We start from the raw sequence: 25821 nt of genomic DNA on the forward strand, positions 1-25821 counted from the left end.
AAGGTTAGGACCAGGGAGATCCAGGGTCAGTTTCACCTTCAGCCATGGAAACTTGTGGTATGAAGGGTTGCTGTTGTATAAAGGTAGTTTTCCATGTAAGCCACAGGAGCTTCGCAGGAAAGGCAGGATAGAAATCTAATCATTTCATTAAATTTGAATGATAAATCTGTAACAACATTTTATTATCTTTACATTACATTATTATTGTATAATTCTGTATTCAGTAAAATATAACAAGCTAGGTAGATGACTGAATTATTATTTGTGTCAGGAGAGGTAATACACACACACACACACACAGATATTTATTGTATCATTTTTGTATTATTGTGTTATCATTTTTAAAGAATGAATGCAACTTTAACAATTACAGAGGCTAAAATGCAGTAAGAAACCTCTATATTTTCTTGGGGATGTGTCTTTAAGTGCATGATACATGAGGAGAAAAAGAAATAAGTGACAGACACAATGGTAGTTTGTCTGCTATTCATATAGTAATGGCCTCACAATGAAAAATAAATTGAATAGAATTTGTAATGAATAGTGTTCAGGGAGAATATATTAATAAAGAGTTCAAGGCCAATTCTACCATTAGATAAAGTTAGGTGGCTGCCAGCTAGTTGGCTTTGGGGCTTTTCTCCTTCCTGAATGGGGTTTCTGTGGACTGTGAAATTGTTTTTGTTTTGTTTTTTTAAATAGTTCTACCTTAAATCTGACAACAAACTAGTTGTGTTTGCAGACCAATGCAGTGTTGGAGAAGTTTGAAAGCTGGAAGAGGGTGGAATTCTAAAATCCCTAAGAAGAGGTTGGTCACAAGTGCATTTATTATGACTTCTCTTTTAGTGTTTTGAGATTCAAATTTCTTCATGTACTTGGGACAGCAAAAGGCCAGCTGATCATAGTTGCTCCCAAATGTGGCTTTCAGAGTAAACCAGTGTGTCAACAGTCATCTTTGGCAGTTCCCAGTGTCCCTGAACGTTCTGTGTCAGAAATGTTTAAGCTAACTGCTTGGAAGTTGAGTGAGAATCTCTGTACCAGAGATTTTTGATAGTGTTGGTACCTCTCAGTTACTCTGGAAGAAGATGAATACATATTTGCTCCAGACAAGGATCCCAGATTTCTACAAGTAGGACTCTGGCCAAATATGCTAGGGAGAAGGATTTTAGCAGTGTCTTCTGAAAGACAGATTTTTCCTGTCTCTCTTTGCAATCCTCATCTTCTTATTACTTAGAACAATCTCCATACATTCTTCAATGGTTCATAGCAGTTCTGTAATAGCTACCCAGTTTCTCTTAAATTTACTAGCATCCAGTTTGGTGCAGTAGTTCAGGTGTTAGCCTAGAAAGCAGGAGACTGAGAGTTCTAGGCCTCCCTTAGGCATGAAAGCCAGTTGGGTGACTTTGGGTCAGTCTTTCTCTCTCAGCCCAACTCACCTTACAGAGTTATTGTTGTGGGGAAAACAGGAGGCAGGAGTATTTGTATACATATAAAAAGGTGTGATAAAATCATCATCCATCCATCCATCCCATCTATTTGGCTAAAACCTTTTAAAAATGGTTTTCTTCATGGAACTAATTTATTCATTTTGAGTCTCTGAGCTGGGGACTTTTGTGGGAGGACTAAAGAATCATCTTCTATTTAGATACTTTTGGGATACTATCAAATTTTTATTCAGATTAATGTCTTCCATTGTACAAGAAAAATCATTTTTTCCTCCTCCCCTATTTATCTACATGTAACAAGAAATTTCTTTCTCTGGATATTTGCAGGATAATACTACTGCATTGCCAGGATCGTAGCTGTCAAGAAAAAAATCCATGCTGTTTTCAGAGATGCATCCCTAAACAAAGAATCTCTATTTCCAGCATGGCCCAAAGAGTTTTGATTGCTGTTATAAACTCTTGAACAGAATTGCCCCATAATTCAGCTTGGCATATTCACAATGAAAAAAGCTGATTTATATGAAAGATTCCATTGGTGGAAATAAGGAGTTCAGCTAGGTCTCCATCCATTACTGTAATCAGGGATCTACAAGTTATAATCCAACTTGATAGTGAAGCGATTATTTTTGCTAGTGAGAAAGTTGAATCCCACTATGATTGTGCAACATTATTATATGCACTGATCAATTTGAAAATTGTCTGATTAAATTGTTATGATAAACCAGGCTCTTAGATATTTTTCCTCTTTCATTTTCAGTCCATTTCTTCTTCACTATACCATATACAGGTGGTCCTCACTTACTGACTGCAATTGGGACCAGCAACTCTGCTAAGCAATGTAGTTGTAAAGCAAAAATCATGTGACCACGCCTGACTTATGATGGCAGTTCCGGCTGTGGTCATGAAGCAAATCATCCGCAGTTGTTAAGCACAACATGACATGACGGCGGCTTTTTTGTTGGCTTCCCAATTGACTTTGCTTGTTGGAAGCCAGCTGTGAAGGTTGCAAATGGCAATCACTTAACCACAGGACACTGTGACCATCGTAAATGTGCACTGGTTGCCAAGTGCCCAAATTGCAATCATGTGACTATGGGGATGCTACAACAGCCACAATTTTGAGGACCAGTCATAAGTCTCCTTTTTCAGCGCCGTTGTAATTTCAAACAGTTGCTGAATGAGTGATCAGAAAGCAGTGACTACCTGTAGCTCAGTTTAAAGCTCAAATTAAAATGCAATTATCCAGCTGTTTTCTGATACAAAAAGTGGTAAATGTTCCAAAGTGGATATGTGAATAGTAGAAATATTCTAATAATAAAACATTGGTTCTCTTCTTACTATTAACTATTTCTGGTTTTCATTCTAATAGTGCAATCCTCTGCATACATACCAAGGAGGAAACTCCACTGAACTCAGTGATTAGCTTCAACCTATGAAGCACATTAAAATTTGTTCAGCTATTTGAAATGGGAATTTTAAGTTTTATACTGAAATATAAATACTATTGCAGAGGAGTTTTGCTGGGTTTTTCTTTTGTGTGTATGTGTGTATGCCTTCCAGTCATTGTTGACTCCTGGCAACTGCCTGGACAAGCCCTTGTAGGTCCCTCAGCTGGCTTTGTGCCTAAGGCAGGACTGGAACTCACGGTCTCCCCGATCCTAGCCTGGTGCCTTGACCACTGCCCAAACTGGCTTTGTTTAAACTGTTATAATTCACTCTTTAGAGTATCCAAATAATTGAGAGGAGTAGTCAACCACTGCTGAATTGTTTTCCTAATATCTCATTTCTGATATATAAACCCTCACAAATGAGTTTAGAAGTTTTAAATGTTAAAACTGAAATAATTTTATTAATTAATTTAGCAAATTTATATGGCTGCCCATCTCATAGAACATGACTCTGGTTTCCTTTCAAAGTTGCCAGGATTCAATCTTAAGAAAGTCAAGTTCCGTGTTTTATTTCTTTTGTTTTTGGGTTTGTCCTGACTAAGTTATGTTATAGTAATCATTCTCTTGCAAAGTGATTGGTTTGGTTTCCTGTTGGCTTGAATTTGAGTTAATTTGTTACAAACAGTAATAAAGATTAATGGGCTCAAAGAGGCTTTAATGAGTTATCACCTCATTCACACTTCAAGTTGAGAGGGCGTGCCCATAAAGTTCCTGATGATTGGTGTTTTTTTTCCTTCAGAGATAGGAAGATTATATGTGCCATAATACAGGGGTTTTCTGATAGGGGTATCTTGGAAAAGATTCTACAGGTGTGGGCTTTGTCACTGGCTATCTTGATAAACAAAAGCTTAAAAGAAGATAAGAAATCCAGTATTTACTTTTAGATATATAACTTTCCCTAAAATGTTGAAGACAGAAAAAAAGGTCCCCCTTTTTGGTATATTCAGTGTAAAAATATGGTGATTAATAGTTAGGGGCTGTTGAGTTGCTTGTGATCCCTGATGACTATATAAGTAAATTCCCCCTATGTTAGCCTGTCTTCAATGTCAGTCTGTAGCTCTTCCTATTTCAGTGTCCAACCTTTCTTTCTTTCTTTCTTTCTTTCTTTCTTTCTTTCTTTCTTTCTTTCTTTCTTTCTTTTTCTTTCTTCATTCATTCATTCATTCATTCATCTATCTATCCCGCCTTCATTATTTTTATAAATAATTCAAGGCGGAGAACATACCTAATACTCCTTCCTCCTCCTATGTTCCCCGCAACAACAACCCTGTCTTCCCCTTCTTTTATTCCCAACAACCTTGCCAATCATTTTTTCCAATCCATCATCTTTTCTCATCACTTGGCAAAATTATATGAGTTTCTGCTCATCACCTCAATGGAACAGTCAACCTTGGTCAAGAATTGATAGTTCCACCAAATCCATAAGTTAAAGGCTTCTATCTCTTTCTCTCACTTTTTCACAGATGTACACTAGCACAGGTAAACCATTGCATTAATTATCCTGATCTTTGTTGTTACTGAAGTATCCTTTCAAGGAAAGGGAAGTATCCCTTGTTATTGTTATACAGAACTATAAACTCCAACTTAATCTCCTTTGTATTCCTGTAGCACATTGCCCATTTTTATATTTGAGTCAAAGAAAACAAAACTATATTCATTTCTTCACCTTCAGCTTAACATTTAACAATATTAAATGCTAATTTTAATACTGTTAAATGTTCATTTAACATGCTGAATGGTATTACCATGTCTTCTCAATGTTTAAAATAGTTTAATATTTTAGTATTAAAATAATAACTTAGTTTTTTTCACTTTTTGTTTTTATTTCCATAATGAACTCTTCTAAGATTTCTTTATTTTAGCTAACAAAGTGGAGTTGTCTTATGAGTTTCAACATCCAATTTTTGTTTTCAATCCAGCAAGTTTTACAATATATTTGTTCTATAAGGTACATGGATATAAAGACAATATGCATCCTTGTCTCACTCTCAGTTGCTAGACCACATAGTCTTGTTCCATATTTTTTCACACAGAGCTGTTAATATCTGTCTTCACTTCTGCAGGTTTAAACAGATGAAGGGGCATTTTATCTGCACCTGGTGCTTTGCTGTTTAAAAAATGGTCTGTTATCTCCATTATGAGGTGCTTTAGTATAACCTTTACATCTTTCTTAACCTCATTTACCTTCATTCGTTCTCTTTTTTGATTACTCTTGTGGTTTTTGTTGTTGTTGTTCTTTTGTTTTGTTTTATCCGTTCAATCGCGTCCGATTCTCAGAGACTGCCTGGACAAGTCCCTGCAGTTTTCTTGGCAAGGTTTTTCAGAAGTGATTTGCCATTGCATTCTTCCTAGGGCTGAGAGAGTGTGACTGGCCCAAGGTCACCCAGCTGGCTTCATGCACAAGGCAAGATGAGAACTCACAGTCTCCCAGTTTCTAGACTGGTGCCTTAACCCCTACACCAAACTGGCTCTCAACTCTTGTGTAGTAAATTGTAAATTTTCCTGTAATTTCTCTCATCTTCTTAAAAAGATACCTCATTTTCTTTCTTTTTTGTTTTGTTACTTTCCTCTGTTAATTGACATTCTTGATTGAGGTAGCTTTCCTTATTCCTTGCATAATGTTAAAAATCTATGTTCAGTCATTATATGTTCTTCTTCTTCAAGGCTTTCATCCTCCACCTTTTCTGTGCTATCATGATAGCTTGTTATGAAAGCCATTTCAATCTTTTTTCAGTTTTGGGAAATGTTTTCCTTCTTCAGCCTTCATAGTGTTTCTTCTGTCTCCCCTTGATCCACAAGTTCTCTTTTGTGTAGATTAAATGTACCAAATCTGTTCCTCGTGTTGATTTTATATTCTGACTATATATCCTTTAAGTCAAATCTTCCAGGCATGTCTACTTCTTTAATTTTCTAAGTTATCTGACACCAATAATACATGGTCCGTTCTGCAGTCTACACTGGACAGCACCCTGGCTGGCTGGCTGGATTGCATTTTTCCATCTTCTGTTTCCTATTATATACTTGGCTTGATCCAAGTGTTGTCCATCTGAGTGATGTCCTCTTGTAGAATCTTCATTTGTATTGCTTGAAGTAGGTGTTGGCAATGAATAGTTTTCTTCATAAAACTCTGGAAACATATTTTTTGCTGCATTGCATTTACCTAATCCAAATCTTTCTATAATTCCTGGTACTTTGTTTCTCCCATCTTTTGCATTCTGATTCTATGTCCCTTCTACATTTTAGAATCTCTTGCAATTTACCTAAAATTATTTGGTATCTTCCACTGTTACATTTGTAATACATGGTTTATCATTACCTTCTTCCAGACTTGATTCTGGAGTTTCTTCTCCAAGCTACATTGGTTTCCTGCACACCATCTGCCCTCATGTTCTGGATTACCTTTAACTTCACCCCATATCCAGTCTGAACCACTATGTCAAGAAACTAATCTTTCTTAACTAAGTACAGAATTTCTAAATTCCTTACCTGACTGAACAGTGTAAGAAGGGATAATGATAACTATTATCATATTAAATTGTTTCCTTGGGTTTCATCTCTATACTCTCAAGTAATGCAAAAACAAAAACTATACTGTATAGCAGCGGTTCCCGACCTTTTGGGCACCAGGGACTGGTTTCATGGAAGACAATTTTTCCACGGACCGGGGTGGGGGATGGTTTCAGGATGATTCAAGTGCTTCCTCTTTTTCCCAACCTGCACCGTTTGGAGATAGCAGCCAATGGGCTTGCTTTCTCTGACAGGAGGCGGAGCTCAGGCGGTAATGCAAGTGATGGGGAGTGGCTGTAATTTGCTCGCTCGCCCACCACTCACCTCCTGGTGTATGGCCCGGTTCCTAGCAGGCCACGGACCGGTACCGATCCACGGCCTGGGGGTTGGGGACCCCTGCTGTATAGCAAAGTAATATCAAGATAAGAACTGAGACTTTGCCCAGATAGCAAACTAATAACAACAACAATAGTAACAGCAACAACTTGCTCATGACAGCTGGAAAATATTTTTAAATTGTACCTATCTTTTCATGGTTTGCCAGCTAGTTTAATAAAAAGTAGTCTGTGTAGGAATTGATGCAGTAACATTTCTTATATAACATAACATTGTATAACAAAATATATTTTGAATTTATATAAGCTACGATGGGGCTGAGATTAAAGTTTTCAGACTTTAAAACAAATTCAAAAGGACTTAGAATGTGTGGACATCTTTTTTTGCTTATACCTGCCTGATATCTATATTTGTAGCAGATTTTAAATTTGGTATATTCAAGAAGAGGGGAAGAATTACTGCCCTTATTCTGATTTAGTTTTACGATCATGCAGTAAATCCATTTTACCTGAACAAATTAATGCTATTTGTCCTTATCATACTGCTGAATGAAAAATAGAATGGAGGAGAATAGGAGCAAGAAAGAGCTGCTTGCAAATAGGATGATACAAATGGAAAGGCATTTTGTTTCAGCCTTAGAACAGAAAAGATGAGGATGTGGCTTTTTCCTTTTGGTGTGGATTAAACTTCCAAAAAAATGCAGCTGAGCGTGTGTTGTGTTGGGTAATTTATATAGGAATAAACAGAAACAATGAAAGTATTTGTAGCCTGATCCTAACCAGGAAATCATACTTCTCTTTGCTTCCTAACAACTAAATTTACTGTTGCAACCATAATCTAAAATCAGGGCTCTGCGACACATTTGTAAGAGCTCACAAAGTACAGTAGCACAAATGAAGCCACCTCTCCTTGAAACGTTAGGGCAACCAAGTCCTTGGGAGGTTTGTATGGCTGTCCCCGGGTGTCTGTATGGCTGCAGCAGTCTTTATTGCAGTCATTAACCAGCACAGGAGTCTGTATGGCTGTCTCCAGCATACCTGCTGCCTGTACATGCGTGTGCAGCTTTTGAAGCAGTCACTTGACTCCCAGAAGATAAGGCTGCTTTAATACTTCAAGGAGTGTTTTGCTCATGCTAATATGCTTTGCAAAGCAACCCTTTTGAATGCTTTGTGTAGCTCTTCTGAAAGCCATGTGTTCATTTTCACTTTATAGCTTACATTTTTTTTTAAAAATCTCACATAACCATTTGATTTGTATTTTTACATGCTTGGATTATTGAATATACTGACTTTTTTTTTCTTCATCCCAGTTGAATATGTTGTGGAATATAATTATGATGCTGTACATGATGATGAGCTAACCATTCGAGTTGGTGAAATCATAAGGAATGTGAAAAAGCTAGAAGAGGAAGGATGGCTAGAAGGAGAACTAAACGGAAAAAGGGGCATGTTTCCTGATAACTTTGTTAAGGCAAGTATCAGTTCTTCATTAAAGTTGTTGGATAACTTGAATTATTTATTATATCTATATTGGTGGAAATTTAGCTTAGAGATTGGAAATAATTAAAGCAGAACTGACATTTAGGAATGGGGTATTAGAAGAGTGTGGTGTAATGTGGCAAATTTACATGAGACATTTCAGTGTGCTTATTTAGTACAACTTTTTTTTTTAGATTCTTTATCCTGCCTTTATTATTTTTATAAATAACTCAAGGTAGTGAACATACCAGAAACTTCTTCCTCTTCTTATTTTCCCCACAGCAACAACCCTGTGAGGTGAGTTGTGCTGAGAGAGAGTGACTGGCCCAAAGTCACCCACCTGGCTTTCATGCCGGACTGACTTAAAGCATTTCTTTCCATTAAGGCAGTCAGTATTTCTGTAGTGAGTAACCACTGCATCCTTTCCATATGTGGATGCTAGTTGTGCTTTGAACTGCAAGTAGAACAGTGGATATTCAGTTCATGCCAACTTAGACATGATAATAAATATGTGGCTGTCTTCAGTGGCCTTACACATCTAGTCATGACCTTCCCATCCCAAATATTTAGTAGAGTGCAGAATATCATGACATCAGTATGTCCTGTTAAGTGCCATTGGAGGGGAAAAATGGGAGGGACTAAGTAACTACAATTTTATTTTAATTTAGTGCATCTTAATAACTTGTTATTGTTCAGCAATGGTTTTGTGTCTCATTCCTTTCATTATGCTATTAAATCAGACTTCACTTCTGGAAATGTGATTACTGTGATTGGGCAGAAGAGTAGATAGAAGTAGAATGCTAAGACCAAGATTTTTTTTTATATGTATTGGGGAACAATATAGATTTATACAGATAGTATGCAAAAGAGATGGGGGGCGATTGTATGATATATAAACTTATAGTTATATGGATTATTTAGCTACCCGAGGTCGGTGCTGGGGGAATTGTGAAAGGCAGGTCATGAAAGCAGCATTGTAGCAACACAATGCAAGGTGCACCCATTTTGTATATGTGTCATGACATCACGTGCACATACAAAAGGGGTGCTTTCATCAGAATAACACAATGCTGCTTTCATTCTTTTGGTGAAAGTACTGAATCCTGTGGGTACCTCTCTTAGCTACTCTTTTGTGGGGGGAGCAGGAGAGGCATGTTATGTTCTATGATTTGCTTTGTATACAAGCAGAAGTAGAAAATACACTGTTCAGGGCATTTTTAGAATTCTGTCTATAAATGCAGAATTGCTATAAAAGGGGGTGATATATGTAAGTTTCTAAAATACGTTAATACTTCTGAAAGTGATGAATTTGAAAGTATGGCAGAAAAAATGGAAAAAAACAAACCTTAGCTTTTAGATTTCTAATTTCTTCTAATTTCTCTAGAATATTATCAGAGTTGAAGATGAAACTTTTTCACTATTAAAATAGTAAACCTACTAATTGCTCTTTTATTTGTTTTGATGTATATGCTAAACAGATTGCCTCCCATGTTATATTTCAGGTGTGATAGAATCAGTATCTTCAGAATATATCCCCAAGTGCTGCAGAGAGCTAAAATCCTTTTTGTTCTTGATAGCAAACTTCTATACCATGTGAGTTAAGTCTTACTAATGCAGTGGAACTTGGTCTATGCTTTCAGCCCTCTGAATTGTGCTCCAGTGGATCTCTAGCTCTCTGAACAAATGGGAGCTGGTAATAGAGAGAAGTAGTATGTTGAATAGGATATGCTCTTTCACTGGTAGATGAAAATTGTTTTAAAAACTGCTTTTCTGGAGCAAAACTAGGAATAAACCTGGATAGCTCCAAATAGTGTTTATTTACCCATTCATAAACATTCAAAAGTCTAGCGCTTCCACAATTTTAAGCCAGGAACCATGGCTTATGATTCATAGGTCTTAAATTATGGAGAAAACCATCCTGCTGACACAAATATTGAAACAGGAGCAGCCAGTGCATACCAGCATGATGCTTGTTCATGTTAACTTGGAATTCTAAGGTAGTCTGACTTAATGTGATAGCCAGATACAACAAGCAACAAATTCTCCTTATTCCAGTTCTATTCCATGTCTGACAGTGTGGTATGTATGTTTGTATATAATTTGCTACATGTGTATACCATGGGACTCATAGGTACACGTGTGTCAAAATAGATGATGTCTCACTGCAGCTATATTTGAGGTGTGCAACATCTGTCATAGAACTGCAGTAAGTTGTATATGGAAATTCAAGTGTTGCACAGATAAAGAGATAATCAAGATTTCATTTATACTTTTGAGGCTACTAGGGTACCATTTCCAGATTAAAATCTCTGTGTTAATCCAAGTGTGATTTACTACACCTTTTAAATGGAGAGTTGCAAGTTCATTTTAGAATTCAGTTTTACATTGATGTAATTATTTCTCAGGCATCTATGCTGCTTGAATCATAAAACCAACTCTAAGCAGCCTATATTCCTATAACAATTAAAATATAATATTGTATACCCTCCAAAAGTAATGTAACAAATAATTTAAAAAATCATATCACAGCAAGAACAACTCATGCAAGATAATAATCATTTACAGCCAGGAAGAACCCAATTCTCAGTCATCCCCGAAAAGCTTCCAGGGAAAGCAGTGTCTTAATGGCCTTTCTAACTGCCAGTGGTTTTGGTGCTGACATGATCCCAGGAGAAATGCTGTTCCATAGAAAGGAGGTAGCAGTGGAAAAGGCCCTTGCTTTCCAGACTGGGGACCAAAACTGAGCCCTGCATTCCAAATCCTATTAGATGGGCAGAAACCACTGGGATCAGGTGATCTCAGAGATGTCCAGATAGCTTTAAAAGTGACAAGCAATACATTGAATGCACCCAGAAACCAACCAATAATAGTGCAGCTCTTGAGGTAGAGGTGTTAATTCATGTAGAAAAAATTCTTCATATTACAGTTTTAATTTAGATATGTTTCACAAGCAAAACTATGCGTCTGCCCTGCATAATCCAGAATTTGGCAGTCTTACCTAGCCAAAGAACCCCTCCCTATCTTCCAAATTCCAAAATTCTTTTGTATATTGAGATGAAGAGCCAAATAAAAATGCATTTAAAATAAAATATTCTGCATTTGTTACTGGTTCTAAATAAATAGTAATGATCTCTCTCTTTTTTCCAAAAGAACTGTCAAAACGCCTAAAATTGAAATATTAAAACCATCTTTAATAAACATAAACATTCTTGTTTGTTTTACATGTTGAAATTAAGTGTAAAGCAATCATATAGTTTTCAGATATATATGCTCTTACTAAAAAAAAAAAGTATTTTCCCCATGAAATATTCCATTGTTAGGTTAAATGACATCCATTGCTAGGACATGAACAGATGATTTCTGCGGAGTCTCTCTTGGGATTTAAAAGAGTGATATTTTGGACAATGCATGAGCCTAGTCAACATTTTGTGTCTAATACATTCTTGATGAAACCAAGTAATTCAACCAAAATACAGGTTGCAGCTCCTTCCAAATTCTATCATTTCTGTCTGTCCAACTTGAAGTTAGCATGTGTTTATGAATCTGGATTTATGCTATTACAGTGTAGCCACTATAAACTGGGGAGGCAGATCCTCAGAGCTGCACAGAAACCCTTTTTTGTTCTTTTCCATCCTTGAGGCAGTAGAATCCATTTGCAGCACATGGCAAAATTGAGTACTTTATCATGTATTATAGGGAGGTGCCTTTAGCACACTCTGCAGGCCTACCCTTTGATTTTCTAAGTCATTTTTGGCTGTGTTTGCACATAATGGCAAGCCATGATTTAGCAACCACAATGACATAGATAAGAAAGACAGCAAATACCATTCCTTTTATACTAATACATGTTAAATAACAGGACCAAAGAAGTCTTAGCAGGCATTTTGTTTGACTCAACTTTTTTTAAAAAATTATTTTTAATCACCCTTTTATACTCAAAGATCCTCCGCATAGAAAGCATGAAATAGAAAGCATTTCTCTAGGCTTTAGGTAAAAAGAGATGGAAAAAGATCTGAGAAGTATAAATAGCAGGTTCCTGATTGGATGATGGACATTATTAATTTTGACTTATGGCTTTGCTGGATAAATAGAATTCTTACTTCATTTTTAAATTTCTTATACTGCATTCCATCTTCTGTAAAAGAAATTCTTTATGAAATTCTTTTTGGAAATATCAAGACTAATAGCTGATACCATAAAGCTGTGGACAGACACTCTCTTAGGACAGCTGTACCATGGAGTTGTTGTTGTTTATTCATTTAGTCGCTTCCGACTCTTCGTGACTTCATGGACCAGCCCACGCCAGAGCTTCCTGTCGGTCGTCAACACCCCCAGCTCCCCCAGGGACGAGTCCGTCACCTCTAGAATATCATCCATCCATCTTGCCCTTGGTTGGCCCCTCTTCCTTTTGCCTTCCACTCTCCCTAGCATCAGCATCTTCTCCAGGGTGTCCTGTCTTCTCATTATGTGGCCAAAGTATTTCAGTTTTGCCTTTAATATCATTCCCTCAAGTGAGCAGTCTGGCTTTATTTCCTGGAGGATGGACTGGTTGGATCTTCTGGCAGTCCAAGGCACTCTCAGAATTTTCCTCCAACACCACAGTTCCAAAGCATCGATCTTCCTTCTCTCAGCCTTCCTTATGGTCCAGCTCTCACAGCCATATGTTACTACAGGGAACACCATTGCTTTAACTATGCGGACCTTTGTTGTCAGTGTGATGTCTCTGCTCTTAACTATTTTATCGAGATTTGTCATTGCTCTTCTCCCAAGGATTAAGCCGTATTCTGATTTCCTGACTGCAGTCAGCATCTGCAGTAATCTTCGCACCTAGGAATACAAAGTCTTTCACTGCTTCTACATTTTCTCCCTCTATTTGCCAGTTATCAATCAAGTACCATGGAGTAAAAAAGGATAATAAGGTGGGGGGGGGGAATCACTGATCTGCCTGCACAGGTATATTGCTACAAGCCTAGCACAAACCAGGAAGCGTTTGCTTAGTTAATATTTGAACTTTGGCCACTACAACAACTGGGTAAAACTTTCTACAACACATACACCTGGGTGTGTTGAAGCAAATATGTCTTTAGAGACAGTAAGTTCTTTTAAAACTTTTCCTTGCTAAAAGTTGCTGCTTGAACCTAGTTAAATAATTATTGACTCAAGATGCTTTGATTTTTAAGATGATTTAGGTGATTGTGCAATGTCATGGCATTGTCTGAAGGACTGTGTAAATTACATAATTTTTTCCAGGCTCAGACAGCTGTTTATTTTTCATATAGTTTCATTATACATTTGGATTTAGGTAATGTTTTAATTGGATTTGGATTTAGATATTGCTTTCATTTTTATGGGCTTTAATGAATTTAACATCATAAAATTAAGCTCTGGAATTGACTGATTGATTGTACTGGGCATATGCTTCTTTTTAGGCTGCTGAAATGAGAAAAAAAATAGAGCCTACCTATTTGTAGTTTTCGGAGCTCTCTTAGGAATGGTACTATACTGTATGCTGGAGTAACCTCCCCCGCCCCTGTGTAAAAAATTTTAGATGTGGTTTTGAATTAATTGTAAAGGCAATCTGATAAGTTATTTTCAAATAAAAGTCAACTCTTTTGGGAAAAAAAAACTTGGCCAGGTCTAACCATTGTTGAAGCAGGAACAAAGCAAGCTAAATGCTTTTGTTTCCTTTGCATCCAGTTATTTAAATCAGCTTCCTTGTGGTATCTACACTGGGAAACTGTTATTTTTTGTGAGCAATTTATAATTTTATTGTTGCTAACTGAAAGAGTAATTATTATTACCATTTCTATGTTAGGATTGTGTTGTTGTTGTTGTTGATGTTATTCCTATATTAGAGATTCTTTTATCTCTTCCTGAGCTCTAATGGAGAAAGGCATAGCCCATACAACCACTGATGGTGGGCTTGCTGGTATCTAATGCAAAAATTAACACAATCCATGGTGTGAATCAGTGTTTTGTGTAGGTGGTGCTGGCGAGCATAGTGCAGTCTATAGGTGCCAGTATTACTTTGAATACTGCAGACGAAATACTCCAGCTATGTCTGCCAAACTGCTTATTTGCTTGCACAGGATAACCTTAAATTGTTTTTACCTGCTGTTTGCTATTTGTTACATTGCTGATTTAGTAGTAGCTTTATATGTTACATTTTAATGAATTTTAATAAGCTGACTTGGATACCATGTAAGGATATACAGTACATAGAAATGTGTAATGGGCGGGGGGGGGGCATTTCCTATCAGGAAACCAAGATTGTTTATGCAGCCGAAAGAATAAGGTGGGGTCGGGGGAAAATAATTGATCTGCCTGCACAGGTATATTGCAAAAAATATTCGGGGCAGTATCTCAAAATACCCCAGTGAGGACTGAGCATGTTCAGTGAGTAAGGAATGTTGAATGAAGGGGCAAAAAATGGAAAATTAGGAGGACAAGGAATGGGATGGGGTGGAGTATCTGGAACTCTGAGAAGAAGCACTCCAGAGGCTGCAGATTTCACTTTGTGTTCAAATAGGCATCATGTTGTTTTGCCTGAGTTAGGTTGTTATTGAACTGAAAAAAATAGTACTGTAACAAACAAATGTCAAGAGGAGAGGGTTTCCCCCCCCCTTTCTCTGGTGTTACCCTCGAGTGAGCCTTTGAGGTACAGCAGTTGCCATAAAGTGAACAGTGTGGGTGAGGACTTGGGCTTCCCTGGCTCAAGTCACATCACTCCACCCAGTGACAGGGACAAGCTGGCCTTACTGTTGCCAAGAGATGATAGCATAAAGAAATTAAAAGGGTGTGTTGTGATTTCTGCTGTGACATTCATGCAGTATTTCAACATATTTATCATAGTCACCTATAAGGCAGTTACTGCCTAGCAGCTTTATACAGAAATGTGTGGTATTCTTTTTATGTGATGAGAATTGGCAGCTCCTGATGGTGTAGTCATGTGTATTGAAATATATTTTAAAACGGCCTTGGAAATAAAACCACAGACATTACTAAGCTACCTGGTTGCCATTTGTTGATCTTCAAGAATGGAAGTGGGAGAACTTCCGGCAATCATCCACATTTTTTTTCTGCTGTCATAGAGGTGGCATTTCTTCCACAGGTCAGATGTTATTTAGCCTGCTGCAAGGTTTCCATATTTTTGGATGGAGCAAATTTTTTTGTGAAATAGAAATCAAGAACTCTGGAATTATTTTCTTAAAATCCTAAAAAAAAAAATTAATATGAAATTAAATAAATTTTAAAAGCTTTTAAAATGCCCTTTTGCACTGGAGTCCAGGCTTTGTGCAGCGTGAAGCCCAGCCCCATACGGTCCAGGAGCACAGCACTAAAGGGTGTTTTGGCATGCTGTGGCTCAGGCTGCTTTTGGCTTTTTTTTTTTTTTAAGCCAAAGTCCAGCCAATATGGCTTAGGAGCATGGCACCAAGGGGTGTTTTGGTCAGCTGTGGCTCAGGCTGCCTGCCACCATGCAAGGCAGGTTGCAGGGTGGCCAAAAGGGCAGAGATGTGGGGGGAGATATGGGGGGGTGTTGAGGCAGCCCCTTACCTTACTGAGGCTCGGAGGTGGGAGGGACCAAGCCCAGATGATTTGGATTGGGGTGGGTCTTTGGCTAACAATCAGTAAAATTCGCTTAACGACAGCAAGAGGGATTGCCAGGATTGCCGTAGCTAAACAATGCAGTCACGTGACATCTCGCTTTACAACCACATGGCTTAGCAACCGAAATTCTGGTCCCAATTGTGGTAATAAGTCAAGGACTACCTGTACACTGCAGAAAAGCACATAAGGTACTGTGGTTGTACAGAGATACACCTTTTCTTCATATAAAGAGTTGAGACCAATGTTCTCCTGGGAATTATTTCTCTGGGTTCAGCTCTCTCCTGAAGCTATTATGGAGTGGAGTTCTTGGTGCCTTGCCATTTACCTCATTATACACCATGCAGAATGGCAGTGTGGCACTGAGCATTGAGAGACCAAGTTTCTAGTCTACCCTCAACCGTGAAAGCTCACTGGCTTAAGTTAGCCCAAACTACCTCACAAGCTTGTGGTGGCATAAAATAGGAAAAAGGAGCTCTGTATATACTGCCTTATGTTCCTGAACAAAAACAAAAGGTGGGATATAAATCAAACAAATTGTAGTGTGCCATACTGCTGCAGCATTTATTTTTATTTTTATTAATATATCAAATTTATTCCCTGCCCATCTCACTCAGAGAGCGATTCTGGGTGGGTTACATAAAACAGGAATAAATTAAAGTACAATAAAATAGTACAGTAAAAATTTAGCTAAGTACTGGGGTTGAAGAAGCTCTGGTTCTCCTCCCAGACTCTGCTACCCTCTGCTCCCTAGCACTGCTCTCCTCCCAAAGATGCAGCAAGTGTGAATATTCACAACCTCAGCATATTTTCAAGAGCTGTTGCATCATGGCCATGGCACAGTGCAAGCAAAAAGACAGCCCTGAAGAATGAAAAATGGAAGTAAATGAAATCAAATTTATTGAAATACAATTTAACAAAGCATGTGCTAATATTGTATTTCTCAATCAAGTTAGTCAAAATATCATACTACATCCTAAAAGCACTGCCATGTATCTCAATTTTTAAAATTATTTTAAAGAATTCATTGGAATATTATACTCTGCTCCATTTTTTGTTTTAAAGAGCTGAATAATAATAAAAATATGATTACTGAAACCTGGTCGGGCACAGAGGGAGAGGTTCTCCTCTCAGAAATGTGCTCTTAAAATCCTTAAAAAAATGAAATTAATTGAATTTTAAAAGCTTAATCAACATTATACCTAGTTTGCAAGTAAACCATGATAGTTATGTCAGCTAATGCAAAATAGTACAGGTAGTCCTCAACTTACGACCATTCAGCAACTGTTCAAAGTTATCGTGGCACTGAACGAAGTGACCTACGACACATGCCCGAAGTTACAGCTGTTGTAGTGCCCCACTTTCAGGTGTGACACTGACTGTAACTCCAGGACAGGGATGGAGGTGTGGCTATTGTCATCCAGGAGTGGCTTTTAGGAGCACTGCTTCAGCCATAACTGGACATATAACATTCTGTTTGTGAAATTGGGCCTTAGGAATTAGTGGGGACTGTTGCTCACCTACCTTTCTCCCTGTGGCATTGCAGCATCCCTTCCTGAGCTCTTCAACTCTGGCCAAGTTGGTGACTTATGGTTCTGGAGGACTTCCACTTGCCTGATCTGGGCCCAGAGTCAGAGGTAGCTCAGGAGTTCATAGCCACCATGATAACCACAGAATTGATCCAACTTATTAAGGATCCAACTCACAGTGGTAGTCACACATTAGATCAGATTTTTGTCTCAAAGCAGTAGCATTGTGATCTCAGGTTGAGGGATGTTAACATAGCCGGCCAGTGGCCCTGTTTTGGGTTATCGTGTCCTTTCTGAGTAAAGAGGCTGGAGGAGCCCTTGCAGGTTCACTGTGAAGACCATTCTCAGCATCTGTTGGATAAAGTCATTTGACTTTACTCTGAGTTGGACTGTGGCTGGGCAAGTCCTATGGAAGTGATGGGGGTTATTACCTCGGTTATTTGGGAAGAGTTTGAGATAGTCGATCCTGAGGAAGTGGACAAAGTCCTTGCTGCTGTGAGCTCTGCCACCTGTGTTCTGAACCCATGCCCCTCGTGGCTGGTTAAGGTCTCCCAGGAGGTGGCATGTCGTTGGGCCCAAACAGTGGTAAATGCCTCATTGTGGGAGGGGGTGGTTCTGCCTGCTTTGATGGAGGTGGTGGTGCACCCCTTTCTCAAGAGACCATCTTTGAACCCAAGAATGTTGGATAACTTTTGTCCTGTCTCCAGCCTTCCATTTTTGTGGAATGTTGTTGAAAGGGTGGTGGATGCTTAGCTTCAGAGGTCCTGGATTGAAGCAGATTATCTGGATCCTTTTTAGTCACAATTCAGTCCAGGCTGTAGTACTGAGATGGTATTGGTTGTATGTCTAGATGACTTCTAGAAGGCTCAGGATAGGGCTGACACATCCATCCTGGCCCTCCTGGATCTCTCAGCAGCACTGTTTTGCTAGGGTAAGATTGCAGCCCAGCAAACGTATGGGGCAGTGCTGTTGTGGGAGGGCACTGTGAGGTGTAGTTTTTTTGCTGCTAGTATTATTGCCCCTTTTTATATTTTGTTGTTGTGAGCTCCCCAGCGTTATTGCATAAAAGATAGGCAGCCATATTAGTATTTTAAATAAATGAAATATATTCATAAACAAAGTATTAATGTCCTTATATTTTTTGGGAAAATCGTATTCTAAAGTATGTTATGCAAAAAAACAATACTCCTTTCAAAGGGGATTGTCTCTGTCATGAATCAGTCTGACACTGATTTTGGGGTGTAGAGGCATGTGAACTTAAAGTCCTTGGCTAAGTTGCTTCTTCTCAACCTGCTTTCTAGATATGTGCCTGTTAAATGGGCTCGTTTTTGCAATTTATATTTGTATGGCAGGAAAGTTGTGCCTAGCCACTAACTATATTATATTTATTTTATTATGAACTAAATGGATAACATGGGCATTTAGCAGTGATCTATCTGTTTCTGAATATTTTGTTTTTGGCTTTCACATGACTAAAAAATACTTTTTTCTATTGTAGTTCTATAACATACCAAGAATAATTTAGTCTCAAATTAATTTCCCATTTTATATTTACCAGGAAGTTAAGAGAGAAACTGAATCTAAAGAAGATGGCTTGCCAGTCAAAAGAAAAAGGCATGGAAATGTGGCCAATCTTGTTCAGCGTATGAGTACTTACGGGCTTCCAGCTGGAGCATTCCAGCCTCATTCCCAGGGTAAAGGCATCAGAAGAAGTATGTATTGTATTAGATTTCTCCAGTACTTTTTTTCTATTTTTTTTCCTGAGGTCACAGAGGAATGGAGAGAGGCTTAATTTGATGTTTATTATGTTGGAAAAAGTACTATCATATTTTTGAATTGATCTGTTCATTCATAAAGTGGGAAATTTGAAAGCTCTGCTTATAGGAACCCTTTAAGTATCCATAAGTTGCAAAAACAAAGAAGTTGGAGTGATGTATCTATTTCTTTCCTGTATTCTAGGAAAAACAAACAGGATGTCTCTCTCACAGGGTACTTTAAACATGTATTATACTTTGCTAAGGATAGGTTCTGAGTAGTAATAGCAGTGTAATATGAAATATTCCAGTCAGTCTCTGGGTGTCTAGTAAAACTGCCAATCCATTGAAATGACTTTTTTTCAGACTGTTCTGAGAAATGTGGAGTTCTTGGTGCTCTCTGAGCTTGGTTGTTTGCTTGCAGATGTTTCATTACCCAACTGGGTAACATCACCAGTGTGAGTGAGTGTGGGGTTTGCTTCCTGTTTATATACAGTAGCTTGCCTTGCCAGTTTTGGTGGGGTGTTGTTTTCTCCTTAGTAGTTCCTTGATTATTGTTTTCTGCATGATCATTTGTCTGGTGTTAATCCCTGCTTAACTGTGTGTAGGCTGCTGGAGAGGATATGTTCTGGTCTTTTTGTTTCCTTCTTAACTTTTTTTTATTGCCTCTTTTGAATGGTGTGTAAATCTGGCTTATCCCTATACTGTATGTCTATTGACTATTAACTCAGTCAATCAGCCAAGCAGCAAACAACAGCCCAATCAAAGAACTCCCAAGGAGAGAACAACACCCCCACCAACACAAGCAGGGCAAGCCACGGTATATAAACTGAGAGCAAGGCCCACTCCCTCTTCACACTGAAGATGTTGCCTAGTCTGGCAATGAAACGTCTGCAAGAAAACAACAAGGCTCAGGGAGCACCAAGGACTCCACAGTTCAACCCTGAACTACAAATATTCACTTTGATTGATGGCTGATTTGTCTGAATGCCAAGTTTTCAGGAATTCCCTAGCATTTTTGGATTTAGCTTGGTCTAGGATGCTCACAGTTTCCAAATTGAAACTGTGGTTGAGTCTGTCCATGTGTTACGAGATCAAGGAGGTCTCATCATGTCTTCTGTTTACTAGTTGGTGTTTGTGGATGCGCTCTGCTACTCTTTTACCTGTCTGTCCTACATAGTGACTGTTACAGTCCTTACACTGGATGTTGTAGATGACTCCTGTTTTTTCTTCTTGGGCTACTTTCTAAGAAAGGACCAAATATGAGAAGGAAAAACATTCCAAGAGTCATTCCTTGACAGGCAATTGACAGTTTTCTTTAAGCTGAAATAAATTGATGAAATAAAGGTACCTGATGCATTTTTCAGTAATAAAGCAGACTGGTAGTTGAGAGGAAATTACTTTGATACACTTAAAGCAGGAGACAGGTAGATAGTGGTAGATTAGAAAATGGGTCAGAAAGCTTTCTGTCAGGACCAGACTTTAATCTTTATTTTCCTGCATGATAAATTCAAAAGATTGCAACTGTAGGTGTTACAGAATGCAGTGTAAATTTAAAATGGAGAAGCAGTATTGGAGTTTGGAACTAAAAGGTCCAGATACTAAAGCTAATTAGTTTTACTAATTTAAATTAACCATGACACTTTTTAACATTTGTATTCATGTTGAATAATCCTAACTTGCTGTTTTTTAAAGAAGGAAAATCCATTTTCCCAGAGGTTGTTTTCCAGCAGATTAGTGTTATTCTGTCACATCTGCAGTTCAATTGCATGTAAAACTTTAGGCACTTGCATTCAAATTGTAGATTTCAATTAATCCCTAAATGAATTGAAGCTAACACAACCTTTACATGGTACAATGTTATGCATATTTGATTACATGCAGACCATTCGTGTGAAGTTGTTTACAGATGCAAAATAAGAAAGCAGTGAATATAGCAAGTTGGTCATCCTTCCAATTGATTCAGTGCTGCTTAACTGAACTGAATGTGATCCAAAGTCAAAATTCTCTCCATCTACCTCTGGCTGGCTGGCTGACATCTCTGGTGGGATTTCAAGAAGGGAGAGCCGTTCCTTAAAGCACTACTCTGCTTCATTCTATTTTTCTTGTAGAATGAGAAAGGAATCCTTTCCAGGTGCATGAGATTGTTCCTCATTGTGCATATTGTGCCTTTCTCCATGGCTGAGAACTTGGGAGTGATAAGTTCCTTAACTTATCCTGCATGGAGTTACTTCTCTGCAGAAGAAGGAAACAATCACCTCTACCACAGAGCATGGTGTTGTGGAGAGGGGGTGGTATCTCTGCAGGCCAGATGCAGATGCCTTTTACAATACTTGCTGCCAAAGATTCTCAATTCCTGTGTTAAATCTGGGAGGATAGTGTGCTACAAATCTTATGCCAAAATAAATCTATAATTTTTAAAGGAATTACAAGTAAGTTTATTTCTTTTATAGAGCAGTGAACATTCTACAGCTAGTCTTACCATCTAAGTCTCCTTAAATATATGCAATGTAATAAGCTTGATGTTTTAATGAAACTTTATTTTGAATTAACACATTTCTTATTATCAATAGGGTCAAAAAAGCAGCCATGTAAAGTTCTATTTGAGTATACACCTCAGAATGAGGATGAGTTAGAACTGAAAGTAGGAGACATCATAGACATGAATGAAGAGGTAAGCTATTTTAAAGAATTTTTGTGAGAAATTAAGCAAATCTGAAAGTCATAATTGAATTGGAATAGCAAAAAAGTTTCTAGATTTTCGTTATCCTAATCAAAATAACATGACTGAAGATTTCTATCTTACAGTTAACTAGAGAGAGCTATTATAATACTGCTTATTTATGATATTTGCTTGAAGGACTTTGAAAAATTGAAGTAGGAATGTTATGTCTGATGGTGTTATTATACAGATACTTACTGTAGTAATGAAAATATTGGAAGTGAGAAGCTCATTAAAGCTTATGCCTTTTAATAAAATGTGTTAGTCTGAAAAGGTGCTACCAGACTCCTGATTTTGTCTACCATAGACTAATACAGTTCTCCTTCTACACTGTCTACTATTAAGACTGTTAGGTGAAAGGTCCCCTGTGCAAGCACCGAGTCATGTCTGACCCTTTGGGGGGACGCTGCTTTCACGACATTTTCTTGGCAGACTATAGCGGGTTGGTTTGCCATTGCCTTCCCTAGTCGTCACCTTCCCCAGCAAGCTGGGTACTCATTTTACCGACCTCAGAAGGGTGGAAGGCTGAGTCGACCTGAGCCGGCTACCCGAGAGAGAATCCAGCTTCTGCTGGGATCAAACTCGGGTTGTGGAGAGAGTTTTCGGTTGCAATACTGCCAACTACCACTGCGCCACACAAGGCTCTTACTATCTTATCTTACTATTAAGACTAGGGAGGCCCAAATATCCACTTTGGCTTAGAAGTATCTCTTAGCTAATTTACCTTGCAAGTTTGTTCTAAGAATAAAACCGAGGACAAATAAGAATCATATAAACCAAACTCAAGTTCATGAAGCAGTATAACTGGAATAAAAAATAATTGTTTTAGTTATTTTTATTTCTTTGTAGCTTTCAGTGTGAAAGAGATAAAGACTACAATTTAATCTATATAAATTCAGGAAGTCCTTGATTACCAACTACCTCATGCAGCAACCATTCAAAGTTACAATAGTGCTGAAAAAAATAACTTTGTGACCAAGGCATGCATTTACGATCTCCATAGAGTGTCTCTATTCACATTCGCTATTACAGTCCGTATGCATTGTCCTGTGCCTGACCGTTTTTTTCTTCTTTTTTCCCCTCACAGAGTGGAGAGGTTGCTTAAACAAGCAATCTCTTCCCGAACTGCTTTTTTCCCCAGCCCAGCGTCCCCAAAAGGTGCTAACTGCAAGTTAATAAGCTCAGCTCTGTGACCTTAATTAGCCTGCTGGCAGCCGCTGCCTGTAACTGACAAGACTCTTAATCACCTTCACACCTTAGCTTTTGTTTGCTTCCTAAGCAGCTGGGGGCTCAGAGCTTACTAGGCAAACAGTGGTGCTAGTGCATTCCTTTCGATGTGTATTCCCCATTGTGTGCCTGCTTACTCTCTTGTGATCCCTTCCTCTCCAATGAATGTAAACATAAACATTTATTTTATTTATATTTGAATGGTACTTTAGGTGGTTATGTTCTTAGTGTCATTTTATTGTAAACCTCCCAGAGTCCCCCACTGTGGGAGATGGGCGGTGATATACATTTAATAAATAATAACAAAATAATAATAATAACCCTCTAATTATCCCAGTGTTGAAGTGAGCATTCCAAAGGATGGGGGAGTGGGGAAAAGGGAAGCTAAAGTAAAATCATAATCACAGATGTGGTTACATGATTTTCCACTTAGTGACCATGTCACTTAGCGACCGAGTTGCCGGTCCCAATTGTTGCTGAACGAGGACTACCTGTATTGCAAATATTTTAGTAGCTCCAGTTGTACATCCTCAGGAAAAACAAATGTGCTACAGATCTTTCAAGTCACTGCAACAGCTCTCTTCTCAGCCTTCTTAGAATCTTCATCCAAACTTACCTTCTCAACTTCCTGTTTACTGTACCCACACACACACACACACACACACACACACACACACACATTTATTACAGCCTAAGGCCAGTGGCGCTGCGGGTTAAACCGCTGAGCTGCCGATCGGAAGGTCGGCGGTTCGAAACCGCGCGGCGGGGTGAGCTCCCGTTGTTAATCCCAGCTCCTGCTCACCTAGCAGTTCGAAAACATGCAAATGTGAGTAGATCAATAGGTACCGCTTCGGCGGGAAGGTAACGGCGTTCCGAGTCGTCATGCTGGCCACATGACCCGGAAGTGTCTGCGGACAACGCCGGCTCCAAGGCTTAGAAACGGAGATGAGCACCGCCCCCTAGAGTCGGATTCGACTGGACTTTACGTCAAGGGAAACCTTTACATTTACCTTTAAGGCCAGATACAGTCAAAATATATAATAGTAATGATCTTACATTTACATATATACAAAACAGAAAACAATTAGTATGATAATGATCTAAAATTAATTAAGAATAAAAATACTAAAATCAAAATAAAATACTTCGTTAAGAAATTCTAAACCTAAGTTACAGTTCGGCATATTGTGCAGATGGTAGCACAAAACTGGGCTACCTGGGAGGATATTTTTGGGTCCTTGTCCTAAATAAATAGCATTAAATAGAAATCACACTCCCTGCCTGGAAATTTTGATTTATTTTAGTATTTTTATTCTTGATTAATTTTAGATTGTATCATACTATTTGTTTTTCTGTTATATGTGTGTGTGTGTGTGTGTAAGATCGTTACTATTATATATTTTGATTGTATCTGGCCTTAGACCTGTAATAAACGTGTGTATCCTGTTTACTGTAGTTTTCAGACTCCTTAGAACTTGCAGTCAGTGACTAATCTTAGGGGGAAAAAAAACCTAAGGATCATTTCCCTCTTCCTCCAATTTATACTGCCACCATATTTTCTCTCTTCATACAAAGCTGGTTGCAAGACATTGGTCCAAAATTTCAGCTTTCTTAAAGTAGTCTTTGCTTAGTTATTTGTAAGGAAGAAGCTTGGTGCACACTTTATATTCAGTGTAAAGTTGAACAGGGAATATCACCCACTGCTGTTATGTTTTCTTAGTATCATATGGCTATATAGAGCAATTTCTATCCATTTATGAGTGATTTAGTCCTTTGTCCAACATCAGTATTCCTTGCCTCACATGCTCTGACCTTTTAAGTATACATACTAGTCCTGCATAATCACAGTGCACCTGAATTTCTGCATATCTCTGATGGTATTTATAGCAAAAACAGTGAGCATCTTTCCTTTTCATGTTAGAGGTAATGCAAAATCATTTTTTTCCACAGGTGGAAGAAGGCTGGTGGAGTGGGACTTTGAATGGCAAGTCAGGCCTTTTTCCTTCTAACTTTGTAAAAGAACTCGAGGTAACAGATGAAGGAGAAATACAAGAAAGCCTAGAAGACACAGGTAACAAATACAGGCAATCAGAAGGTGGAACTAATTATCTGGACCTCTTTTTGTCAGTTTCAGGCTGGAATTCAATACAGAGACAACATTGGTCATGCTTGCTGATGATCTGGTAGAGCCAGGATGCGGGTGCTGCATCCATCCTTGCACTCCTTGATCTCTCAGCAGCTTCTGATACTGTTGATCATCGCGTCCTTTTGGACCAGCTGCAGGGCATAGAAGGTGGAGGGACTGTGCTATGGTGGTTCTCCTTTTCTCAGCAGCCAGTTCCAGTTGGTGTTGATAGGGGAGATGGTGCCCTCTGCTCCTCAGCTATGGGTGCCTTAAGGATCAATGCTCTCTTCCTTCCTGTTTAACATCTACATAAAACTGCTGGGGGAGGTCATCCATTAGTTTGGAGTCTGGTATCATCAGTATGTGTAATACTTTATTAATTAGCCATTGGGCTATATCAGCATACAAAATACAGAGCAGTAATAAAACCATGTGTTGAAAAAGAGAGTAAAAGACATACATAAAATGGATTACTGCCATGCACCTTACATGGGGCTACTGTTGAAGACCACTCAGAAGTTACAGCTGATCCAGAATGCAGTGGTGTGCACAATATTTGGGTGTTCCTAGGTTTGCCCACTTTACACCTCTATTGCATGAGCTGTACTGGCTCCCAGTTTCTTTCTAGGTGCAGTTCAAGGTGGTGGT

General features: G+C 38.4%; 1 protein-coding gene across 2 annotated transcripts in view; it reads left to right on the forward strand.

Moving 5' to 3' along the window:
* Nucleotides 1-25821, forward strand: part of CD2AP (CD2 associated protein) — a 74752-nt gene that overhangs the window by 13363 nt on the left and 35568 nt on the right. Inside the window, exons 2-5 of one of the 2 annotated variants that reach the window (XM_063317725.1) lie at nt 8043-8207; nt 18908-19057; nt 21673-21773; nt 24999-25119. In XM_063317725.1, coding sequence (XP_063173795.1) covers nt 8043-8207; nt 18908-19057; nt 21673-21773; nt 24999-25119 — 537 coding nt within the window. Of the gene's footprint in view, nt 1-8042; nt 8208-13223; nt 13304-18903; nt 19058-21672; nt 21774-24998; nt 25120-25821 lie in introns of those variants that run through there. The other variant, XM_063317733.1, reaches the window with a different exon arrangement.

The sequence above is a fragment of the Candoia aspera genome, chromosome 1, assembly GCF_035149785.1.
Source record: "Candoia aspera isolate rCanAsp1 chromosome 1, rCanAsp1.hap2, whole genome shotgun sequence".
Lineage (NCBI taxonomy): Eukaryota > Metazoa > Chordata > Lepidosauria > Squamata > Boidae > Candoia > Candoia aspera.